At 36.1% G+C, this 12,634-nt stretch overlaps 1 protein-coding gene and 1 long non-coding RNA gene across 7 annotated transcripts in view; one reads left to right on the forward strand and one right to left on the reverse strand.

The window, feature by feature from the left end:
- The window catches only part of LOC135141800 (latrophilin Cirl), a 112,428-nt gene that overhangs the window by 7,918 nt on the left and 91,876 nt on the right, over positions 1–12,634 (reverse strand). For 5 of the 6 annotated variants that reach the window (XM_064073250.1, XM_064073251.1, XM_064073253.1 and 2 more), the window contains exons 3-4: positions 1,892–2,084; positions 418–524 (exon numbers count right to left, since the gene is read on the reverse strand). In XM_064073250.1, the coding sequence (XP_063929320.1) occupies positions 418–524; positions 1,892–2,084 (300 nt within the window). Of the gene's footprint in view, positions 1–417; positions 525–645; positions 750–1,891; positions 2,085–12,634 lie in introns of all 6 variants that reach the window. The other variant, XM_064073252.1, reaches the window with a different exon arrangement.
- Positions 1–12,634, forward strand: part of LOC135141801 (uncharacterized) — a 167,521-nt gene that overhangs the window by 5,311 nt on the left and 149,576 nt on the right. The window lies entirely within an intron of this gene.

A 12,634-nucleotide genomic window follows, 5' to 3' on the forward strand; every position in this document is an offset into this window, starting at 1 on the left:
ATTATGAGGAAAAAATAGCTATAAATAATAGTTGTCACAAAATAAATCTTGGCTAGACATAAATATCATCTTGACCTTATTACGGCGACTGTCAAAATGTTTTGAGCCGCGGTTACGATAAATTAATGCACAGTTATTTGCGAAGTCGGACGAAACAGTCGAGATTTTTTTATAAAATTGTGCTTTCTGGCGTGAGTGTTGTAAGAAATCGAGGAAGCATATAGCGATTGTGTGCGAATTAGCTGGTGTTGGGTCGATTTTGCTTGGAAACCTTGTAAAACGTGTAATTCGGCGATGTGAAAAAACTGGACATGGAGATTAAGATGTAACACTCGAATAAGGTATATTTTATGTCGGCGTGTTGTAATTCGAGTAGAATCTTGTCGAACAAACAGTAATGCGTCGGGTCTAACTTACCAGGTAGGCATTGGTAATGGGCCTCAAGGTATTTGTGTGTGCCAGGACAAGGATCTCCGAACATACTCGTACTCGCCGGGATACTGCAGTTCTGATAGTGGGTACACCTAAGGCAACCAACCAATGTGTTAGACACAACCACCACTAATACCAAACGCGAATTAACGACATCAACGATGCTTCCTCGTTTCTGACAATATTGTATGTTTTGACAGAAATTTCATTTACCCTCGCACTTATACTGCGCCTCTATATATTTTTTTGTTCCAGGGCACGGGTCGCCGAAAATCTCATTGTTCACCTCAACAGAACAGTTTCTTTGTAAACTACATCTGAAAAAAATAAGGCGCCCTCTTTTTAAAAATCAAACTCATGCTATTAATTTGTTAATCAACACAACTTCGGACAATCTAAAGCTAGACACATGTTAAGCACTCGGAAATTTTTTTTTTTACGTATAAGTCGCTCGCTCAAGCTCGAGCCGACTCGTCGACGTCGATCGACAAAATGGCACCCACTTAGCCCATATGAGAACGAAAAACATACAATATTGGCAGACACAAGGAAGCACACAAAACACTGAGTTAATGAAACACAAAGCGACTTTATTTCGACAATGTTAGTTGTACAAATGAAAACATTTAAGTTAGTTACATGTGTTAATCGTGTAAAAGCGCCTTAAGTTGACTTATTTTGGGTATTAAATGATTAATATAGCGACGCTTGGCAAGTCCGTGAGCAAATAAGAAAAACGTAGGCGTGGAATTAGGTAACCAATTAAGAAATTAGTATTCACGTTTTTCCCTAAAATAAGATCATTCCTAACCTAATAAATAAGCAAATTTGACAGGAACACACAGTTTATCTGCTTGAAGTCGTTCGATATTAATTTTCGTTCTTGCGCCAAGCGTTAGCGAGTAAATAAAAACACTTAATAATAATTACAGTGCACATTTTCGTCAACTTAAAACGCTTTTAAGACCGGTTTCTTCTCAACGTATATACATAACAATCGACGTTAGAGGCTATAAAAATAAAGGACGGTTTGTCAAATTTCACCGAATGAAAATAAAACGTTTCCGTTTGAAGCGACTGACTGGAAAGAACAAAGTGAGGTTATGACACGTCAAAGTTGCTACTTTCTTTAGCAACGAGTCATCCGAACAAGCGTGCATTTACCCAAATGAAACTTCTATTTTAAATTTCGAGTGTTGTGGCGACAAGTAAAAATGGAGCCATAAAAATACATCAGTGTTTAGTTTTTCTTGCACCACACTTTTGTTGGCCGAAATATCTCTGACAATGCAGTCGAGTGTGACGCCGCTAGTTAATTCTATTGTTAATTTTTTCGGCCGTGTTTGTTTCTAACAGTCGTCTCTCGAAAAACTTACAAAATTAGTGGAACCGTTTTGGCTTAATAAAGTATAAAATCTCTTTCCAGTTGCGCTGAGTGTTAGTAACGGTCCTCACTTACCTTCCGTGTAAAACCCTCAAAGATTTTGGCGACATGCAATTCACGCTCCAGTCGGTGTTGCCGTGGTCGTTGCAGATCGTTATCGAAAATCGTCCATAATTAGCTCGAATCAGTTTTATCAGCTCGCCTTCCTTGCATTCGATTTTGAGCGTTTTCCCCTCGCATGCGTACGCCGTTTCGTACCGGTACACTTCTGAAAAAAAAGCCGGATTAGTAACATCCTCCCGAGTTCGAATGGCACTTGACCCCGCGACAAGCGCCAAAATTTCATCGCTATGCGTCGAACGTTTGCGTGACCTTGAGGTGATAATTTCTATTGTTTCGGTACATGTGCATATGTGCGCCTTTACGTAACCGAGGGATCGTTGGAAGTATTTTTCTTTGTGAAAGGCCGACTTAAAATTATTCCTTACAAATTACTAATAATCCTTGACATGCTTTCCACATTAATATACAATATGTGCATAGATCCGTTTAATCAGGTATCTTGTTGCAACACCTTTTCGTCTTACTCATTCAAGTAATATACGGTTCATGACAATTAATAAGTGACGTCATTGGTTTGTGCGCGAACAGGTGAGAAGCTGCGTTCTAAAAATAGCGCTCAATAACGTTTTTGCATAAATTCTTGCTATGTATGTATTGATTAGTGTACTAATGGCGCCTACGAATGTAAACTCCTTCCGCGATGACTACCGTACTTGTTGTGTAACTGCGAGCTAGGAATAACAATTTCGTAGTTTGTTTAACGTTTTGTCTCTAAAATTTTTATCACTTGAACTAATTCGCGCTACTTTTATACTCAAAGAACCGCTTTTCTTTGACCCTTGAAGAGTTTGCATTAATTGTCAACAAGGACGAGAGGCCGAAATAATTGTTTGTGTTCATTAAAATTTGACGCCAAAGCGATAACACAGTTTAATTAAAACATAATATTGAAAACATAACTGTAACAAAATTAGAAGCGTTGAAAAAACGAACATTAAAACTGACTCGTAAGTAAATAAATAACGTTTCATCCCTACAGCTAGGTTTCTGTTAAAGATAAACGAATTATAAGTTTCTTACCCAAAGTATATTTTCCAATTTAAGTAAGGTTTCTTAGCGAGCTTGTTTTTACTTTGTGAAGAGGTACACATTGATCAGAAAGAAATTAGTAGCGCTTTCACTAATGTTAAGCAAATTAATCGATCTCGTCCGATACCATTTTAAAATTAAAACGGTCGTATGAAGTGTATAATTGATACATACGTTGAACCAGTGGCGGCTCGTCAGATGAGGCAAGTGAGGCGGCGCCTCACAGCATATATCTTAAGAACAGATTGACTTAATTGGTAATTAAAAAAGAGCTTTCAATGCATTTTTAGTTACAAAAATATGATTTTTAATTTTTTACGCTTTCTGCTGACATTTTCGGTTAAATACCGTACGATTTATGCTCCTAGTTCTTTAACTGAAGCGGCCAGAACGTCGGTTCACTTGAACCAACGAAGCCCAATCATAGACACGGATTTCCATGGCTCAGCTCGTATACTCCTATACATGCGTTCGGTCGGAACTGAGGCGATATCTTCGGTGCTTCTCGGCCATTTTCGGAGTACTCATTAAACCATTTTCCCATTTATTTTACAGAACGGAAGGGCTGCGGGGTGCGTGGGTAATTAGCATGAACGTGAGTAAAAGCCCACGTGTTGATGTTTCGTGTTTTTGTCTCTTTCATAGGTAGGTGAGTGAAAAATGAATCCCGAGTACCATTTCGTCATGTTCCTTCTTGAAACGCCGTTTTCACGGCGAACCGAGCTAGAACGTCGGCAAATTTTGCTAAATATCCAGCTGTCAAAACCGTTAATTCATTTAACTTTCATTGATAAGCGACAGAATCGTCAGTACTCCAAGTCTTTTAAATCAACTTGGTACGAAACATATAAATAGCTCTGCCGTAATATTTGACGTCCCGGGAAATAACGATTTAAATAATTTCATCCGAAGTACAGTTACATGAAAGTTCCAAAGTACATATTAAAAATTTCAATTGGCCTAAAACCTTTACAAAGGAACACAACAACTATTCCCGAATCCCTCCAAGAAAGTCCTAGTTTGAACAAAATTTTGACTTGTAAAAACATTGCTGATTAAATGTGTTATGGGTGTTATTATTAATATTATTATTATTATTAGGACCTACCACTGACCCGCAAATGACCGGTATTCGGGCAAGACTTCTATCATTACTAATTAGCATTAATCACATTAATTTAATTAATTTGATTATTAATATTATTATTAATGTTATTATTGTCAAACTTCTATCATCGCCTCACCACATCAGACAGTCACGAGCCGCCACTGCGTTGAACGAAACCCTAAAATATATGCCACACTGACAATCACAATTACTGCTGAAGTACGTGGTTAACAAAATCCAATTTGAAATATTCGATGCATATTCGAAAATTGGATTATATTACACATGTTGTGTAGTTATAATAAAGTAATTAATAAATATGAAAACAGTGATGCTATTGTGTGTGATATGATTTTCTATGGCACAATAAAACTTGAATGCACGATTTTCTTCCGCAAAATGAAATTTATGTGTGGTTTTTCAATTTCGACAAGGTGGCATACAACATCGGCTACTTTGAGGGATAATCATTAATTATTTCCTATGTTGCCGTCGAAAGAGCAAAAAGAGCTCGGTTTACTTTGAGAATAAACATCAAAACCATTTAAATAGTCTTTAATGAATAAAATATCGACTGATGGTAGCAGGTCATCGTAAATGGAGACAGTTTGATAACCTCCTTATTATCGTATCAGTACGAACAGGAACGCAGTTTTCTAATTTATTAAATTTAACACTATGAATCATCTTTATAAATAATTATCTTGTAATAAATGACTGTTATATGCATTATCATTTAACCAGAAACAATTTTAAATATTAAAGTGGTTTTCCCAGTTTCGCTTATCGAACGATAATTTTAAAAACGCATATTTTAAGATAAGTATAATTAAAATGTGGAAACACCTTAACCGAAGTTCTCATATTTGTTGCAGATCAGACTCTCGGCAACGGTTAGACCATAAAATTTTTGATAATTTAGTGTGATACATATAATTTTAAGCAGAGGGTTTTAAAAAATTCAGATGTGCGTTTATTCTGACGTGTCGGGGATGTGGAAGTCAAGATATAAAGGTTGTGTTTATCAAAGCAGTCGTCATTAAAATGCCATTAAAACGTACGATAGAGGCAAAGGCGCGCTTAGACGGCAACTAAATTTTCATTAGAGGGAAAAACCAATGAAGCACATATGTGGCGGGAATTAGAATAAGTTGCAAAGTGCCTTTGCAAGCAAACTATTTCAAATTCCATTCTTTTCGAGTACGTACTTGACTTCAAATAAGTGCAGAAAGTCCGCTTTATTCAATTCTGAATGGCTAATTACACTGTTTTACGTACTCTCCTTTTAGTTGAAGTGAGGTCTCGCAGAATTAAAGCTGGGACATGCCCGCCAAGAAGCCTCTTAAAGCCATACGCTAGCATTTGCTAATATCGTTAATGCCCTTTATTTATGCCTACCACCCACGTTCAAAGGCATACGTGATCATCTTCGATTAACTCCATGTTGACTTTGCCACAAAGAACATCGAGTCATTTTTTAAAAATTAACGTTGGATCTGATACAGGCTACGTTCGTATTAAAGGTTGTCGATATTGTTTGATTCCCTCGGTGTAGGAGGAAAATGTTGAAATCTGAATTGTTTATCACTGGTGGGTGACGAGTTTCAACAAGGTCGGAATTGTTTATCTATATATTCAATAATGTAGGTGTGGCCACTAACCAAACTGTGACCACATGAAAATTTCTCGATATATCCGCACTGTGAGCGATGACTATACATCACGTCGAGCGGCCCTACTGATAAAACGTCACCACAAACTTTATATTTACATAGAATTTGTAAACGCCGCTAAGGAAGTGTGTGATCGTTTTTAAATTACTCGTTGAAGTTTTCATCCGACGGAATTTTTCATTTTTGCTAGGTCCGTGATATGCAAAAGAGGGACTCGCTACGAACCACACATCGCGGGCTTGTCTTCGTTTCCATTCTTTCTATGCTTGACCATTTTATCTCTTTTCCCTTCGAAATCGGCCTTTAAAAGACGGAGGTGAACAAACAAAACCACTGTATAAATATACTGTAAACACTTGAAAACCTTCATTGCGGAAGATCGATTGTGGAACACATGTTTTCGTGCGTTTAAAACGCTCCTCCTCCCGAAAAATTACAGGAATGTATTACAAACACAAAATAAAATAAAGCGTTGCTGTGGAAATGGACCCGGGTATGAATCACTTTTGAACTAACAGATTTATTAAACACAAATTTAAATTCACTGACTAATTAGTTACACGCAGATAATAATTTTCAATCGCATTCACAACGTACAAATTACTATGAAAATAGTTTACTAATTTTTAAGATGATGTCATCGGTTTCTATAGGGATAAATATATGATTTTAATGTGTACAATGTAAAAACATTAATCACGAGGATTTCGGGGAAAACACATGAGCTGTTTCTGCAATATTGATCAAATACGTCGCTTCATGTATCAATAATTTATCGATAATTCTGAAAAAGTACAGATTTAGTTAGTTAGCATTAAAGCGACTTCAATAGTAAATAAAAAATGGTCCTTCGAGCCGGATATTCCAATTTGAATTTACAATTATAAAGTAGTGTCGTAACATTAAATGAAGATAAAGCGTTACGGAATAAAAAATTAATTGAAATGATATCTATTAATCCTTAAGAACAGATGTTATAGACACGCAATGGTCGTTTAAATTTTTTATGTGTTTTTTTGAAGCCACAATAATTAGTACGTATGTTATAGTTTTAGTAATAAAATAATATTGTGGGTAATTATTTTGAAACCTCAAACATCAAAGGTTTCATTCTAGGTGGTACACGCCACATGGCGATGAAAAACTACTTCCTAATAAGTGTAGTGTCTTTTTCAACGGACCACTAAATCAATTCATCATCACCCCATTCATTCGTATGGAAGCCGTATTTTAAATTTGATGCATTTTATCATCAAACGAGTTCCCATTGAAATTTTTTATGCGTCTGCATTGTAAGAGATTTTGTCTTTACAAATTTTCTCAATAAAAGAGTTAACAGAACTCGGTTAGTTCACACATTGTGTGCATCTAGTTCAGTAATTACCTGTTGTGAGCGGCATTCCTCGGCCAAGGCTCCGACTTAAGTTGGTTGGCCGCTTTTACCGCATCACCGTTCTCGTTCTTTTGTATTTAACAACTTCGACGTTGTGTAATACAAAGTGCTTTATGTAGATACACACCCCTAAAACCGTGGCGCAAAATACCCCAAACTCCGCAAATTAACTTCGACGAACTCACTAATCAACTCGCACAGATGCCGAGGACCGCTGACGAGTCCTTGCGATTATTTTTTTGATACAATTATCGATTTGCGCGGGCCGCCGGGGGCGATAAATCTGGCTGGGAATAGAATAAAACGAATAAATTTAATAAATGATTAAGTGATGAATGTATAACTTACAAGAGGAGAACAAGAATTTTATAAAAGTTGACGTGAAAGCTACGTTTTATTACCTCACTTAAATTTTTACGATGTTCTCTGAAAGCACGTCTTATATGAGAAATTGTTAGGGCATTGCCTTCCTTGTCACTATTTTTTATGATCAAATTTGGAGCTCATGTATCTTGTAAATTGTCACAAGCTGTAATTTCAGGTATGTATCACAATTCCTTCCACTGCATCTTGTCACAAATTTAATATGTGAAAAAATTACGTTTCCGTCGCTGCTGACACTCCTCCTGTTATGCAAATGAAATAAACTTTTATTCAAAATAAAATTAATAAAGTTATATAGACTTTTAAAACGTCGGCCTCGTAATTTTATCGATATTATTAAAGCAAAGACATGAAAGAAAAATACCAAACTCCATTTTTCGTACGTCAAATCGTGAGATAAGCGCAGATTAGGCACAGGCAGAGCTTGTCTGATACAATATACGCCTCGCCAAAATTCGACGCCACCTCTTCGAAAACTTCACTAATAATTTAACGTTCTAAGACGACTTTTACCCAAGTAAGGTCATAGCCCACTCTAAACAGATTCATTATTGACACATTAATCTGCTGCTAAGTGTAAAACGAACCGTTGCTGCACTTTTCGCAGGAAGTTTCAGCTCGTATTATGCTGAAAGAAAATGATATCAAACCATTCTTTTGTATCAGCTCGGGCTCTAGTTACTCTAATCGTATGCAAGTTTAAAGACACAACAAGTAGCTCGTCGTACGATCTCACTCACACCAGGCAACCAATATCAGCGAGTGATTGGTAATGAAGCGAAATCTCGTTACTTGTCAGAGGTTGTATCATACCTGCTTTAGTAATTTCTAAAAGACGCTTAAGCAAACAATGACTTTATGAAAGGTTTTTAGACGCGTTTTTTGTTTCTAACTTGAGTCGAAATTTTAGCATTCCGCTTTTCAAGCTTAACTAGTTAACATTGTGGTTTAAAAACCACGTCTATAATTTATGGCGAATTTTTAAGGAATTTCGAATTAAAGCGGCGATAACGGAAGAAGCGGAATTCTTCCAAGTGATGCATTTGATGGGAATACAGCAGTGAGCAAATATTTGGTTAATGTACACATATAAATATTTATACTTTGTGACTAATGAAAGTTAAATGAACAATTTAAGCTACGTGAAAAACCACTTTTCTCTCTATTGTGTCAAAAATATCCCAAAATTTTTTATTCGCTACACGTCTTGACGCAGAATTTTGATATCTTTTATGGTAGTAAAATACCGTTGAAAGTTAATGAAACTAATTTGCCGACTTCCCTTACCCATTGACGACAAAACCATCTTTAATAAAAAAGTGGTTTGAAATATTAATTATGCAAATCGGTTGCTATTTTCATAATGTGAAAATCGTCGAAACAGTTTGTTGTGAGTTTTTGATTTTAGTTCACTTCTTAGTGTAACATAGTTCCAACCCTCACACAAAAAAACATTCATTCACTGCAACTTCGCTATCACTCAGGAAGCAAGAACACAAATTTCAGTAACGAGTTTTATTGTTGGCTAGATTCAATCGTGTTCATAGTCGTACTTTATAACTGAACATTTCAACATTTGTTGGCAACTTGTATCACTAATTTACTTATCAATTATTCAGTTCCATTGAAACAAAACAGGCACGTGAATACTCCTTTGTATGATCTGCAAAATTATAAATGACTCTTTTCGTTGAACGGTTTGATTATTAAAATTTCACGTACTTATATGAACTTTGTTTCGAAATGAAAATATAACAATTAAGTGGATATTAAAAGTTTCAAAGACCGGTCTGTATTTCCGTCGATTTATTTATTACCGACATGCAACATTCAGTAGTATTGAGTTTAAGTTCAGTTCAAAGTATGTAGTATTAAAATCTGTAATACGAGTTTACATTGAAAAAATGTTCACAGTATAATTTTTGGTGACAGACGAACAGTCGGAAACGGGAAACTGCATCTTCATATTAGTCGACCAGGGGTGCGATTTTGTTTCTCGATCGAAGTGATAAATTATCACTTGCGATAAATGTCATTGCGTAGCTTTTAAATGCAAAAATTTGCACTTATTCTTTGCTTATAAGCTTAATTTGAACTTGTAACTTCAGCAAACGAAATTTTATCGCTATCGAGTTTTTTTCGATCGAGGAACAAAATCGCAAATATTTTTTAGTGCACCCCGTGATGTCGATTTAATATGTGACTAGATGAAAGTGTAAGTAAACCGCGTTGGGTAAACTTGCCCCTATTAAGCGAAAACGTAATCACTTTTTTGAATATGGTTAAATCAGATTAAAAATAAAAGCACTTAAATTGTTATTTTTACTTGGTCGTAAATTCGAATTGGATGTGTTTTTGACAGCGTCCCAAAACAGTGGCACTTAACCATATCCTGTTTATCCTCGGCTAGGGTGTCTGAGTTGATAAAACGTCGATTCGGTAAAAAAGCAGGCTGAAATTGTGGGCAATTGTTCCAGCGTGTGAGCAGAGTTTTGCCTATTATAAATTCATAAGTTACATTTTATGTAAATCAGATCGTTGGATATGAATTACCGAAGATTTAATAAGGCCACTGAGCATAAATAATATGGCGAGAATGCAAATGTAACGTAATTAAGAATACGATAATTTGGGTGAATCCGAGGCGATTACGCTAATTCAGACATAATATTTGAAACGACTCCTATTGTTGTAAAGATTAATTATAACTTTTCGAATAAAAATCTTACAACTATAAACGATCCCGCGTGGTAAAATCGGTACACAAAACACGCAACGGAAAACAAAAAGAATACGTGATATGACAACAAAAGAGCTACAGTTCAAAAATTAAATATTGACTTATTGGCAGTTGCTGCAGGAAGTCGATTGAAAATACAAATCAGTACCTCCGCTGCTGTTGTCTTCATAATTTACTTTATTCGACGTGAATGCGAAACACAATTTAATTTTAAAGCCGGAAAACTAGAAATCAACACCAGAAATTTAAATTATTTCACAATGTCACTGCATTTAACATCAAACACATAGACCACTTAACCTGCTAACTGCGATCGGATTGTTAATATAACAAATTTATACTCGCACTGCGCTTTGTAAAACAAAAATAGAGAACCGACGCCTTGCATATTAAGCTGTTTCGGTTTCACACAGGCGTTCTTTTTAAACAAACGTTTCAAAGAAAAATCCTGTTATTCACATGCTTCTCCAAGTTACGTTTAATTAAAATATTAGTCGCGTCTCGCATACTCCAGCGACCATTTTATTACACTGACATGTCCTTCCAGACTCCATTAGGCCCTTCTATATACAGGGTGTTTTAAACCGCTTGTTATACAAATAGCAAATGTCTGCGCATAGAGTGGTCGGACTAGATATGGAGCGGGCTATTTGAAATCCGAATCATAACCTCAACGAAGGTGATTTACTGGGGGCGGACTGATGAGCAAGTTTTGTAGTCGTGAGAATCGCGTATAAGAGTTGGCTTGTTACACAGCACTCGGATTTATTACAGCGTAAATCAGCTGTAATTAAAAAAGTTGAAAATTTTAGGAGCAGAAATGGGTCGAGTGTCAAGTTGGTGTAATACTGTTGACTTAACAACTTCTTGTAGTGTGCATCGAATTCCAGGAGAAATCAGCAAATCAACGTAATTTCCTTGGTGAAGGTAGCAAGGTATGAGTTCGTAGTCTCTTGGGAGGCACAACGAATACATCCGCGAAGCTGTTAGAAGCAAGTGTAATCAAACATAATTTTACGGTGGTCATAACTCTAAAATTGCGTTTGGTAAAATGTTGAATAATGTAACGTCGCCTTCTAATGTGCGTCTACTACGTTTATCAATTAGATAAATCTGGAAAGTGGTAGCATTAATAAGAAAAGAGCAGCGTATTGACACGCTGCCAAGAATTTCTGGAATTAAGTACACACAATCTAGCTTTTGAAGAAAAATGTAGCCATTATAAGAAACGTTTGTACGTAAGCAGTAAATTTCGACTTGAGTTGCTATGAAATAAATTGCAGGAACAGCATATTTTGAATCGCTTCTTCCGCTAAATCCGGTAAAAGATAATTCAAAGTGAAAATAGAAAACAATCGCTTTTTATGAGAAAGGAAATTAATTGTAAAGCAGTCGATACGTGAAAAGTTATTAATGTTTTATGGTTTCAGTTTACGTTGGAACTGGCGCCGCAGCATCTATTTATCGACGATTCGAGAAACCGTACAGAAACGAGACGATTCTTTTCTTCTCATTATCGCTTTCGTGTTAACATATGATGGAACGTTGAAGTCGTATAAATTAAACAAAATGCCGAAAACGTGTGCGTTTCGGCTTTATTAATAACCATTATCATTATCGATCGAACGGTTCTATTATTTATTGTATTAAAGCATAAAGGCGATCTTGCGAAAGCGCGTGATTTGTAGTTTTTGTTTCGTGGAATGAGAAAGCTGCACAACCGTTGATTTATTATTAATTAATACTTTTAAACTAACTGCACCCAATTTTATATGTACCATAAACACATATTTTACACAAGAATCATATTTTACTTCAGCCGCTCACGTATCTTTCAACAGATTTTACGTTTTAATCCCAAGAACATTAGAAAGGAATCGACCACCACATGCCTTTGTTAAAAACCCATAAATATGACATCGGCAAGTTGGCGCACAATCGTCTCGCTGTTCCTCAGGTCATCCCACTCCCCATTTTTCGAAAAATAAAACTACCACACCAAAAAGTCGATCCGAAAAGACCGTGTATCGATGCGGAATGCGCCCAGGACCGCAGCTGGCATCACTAATTTTAAAATAACACGACTTTAATCATCGAAGTGCCTAATTGCTAAGACCACCATATCGACTAGTAAAGTGGAACGACGAATCGAAAGACAAAATCATTATCTGCACAAGTTTATTTAAACTAAACGTTCCAAATGCCAACCTTTTAATCGTCCAATATATCCTCGAATTCTTCACGTCTAGCTTCCAATGTATTGTGCAATAATTGAATGGCTGCAACACCAATAGGTTCCCCGTTTTCAGCATACCGACGCAATAAAAATCTTAAAATCCTCGTTTGATTGGAAAAAATAGAATAATAA

Source organism: Zophobas morio, unplaced genomic scaffold (genome assembly GCF_036711695.1).
Source record: "Zophobas morio isolate AGI-343-1 ecotype UQ-CSIRO unplaced genomic scaffold, CSIRO_AGI_Zmor_V1 ptg000044l, whole genome shotgun sequence".
Taxonomy (NCBI): domain Eukaryota; kingdom Metazoa; phylum Arthropoda; class Insecta; order Coleoptera; family Tenebrionidae; genus Zophobas; species Zophobas morio.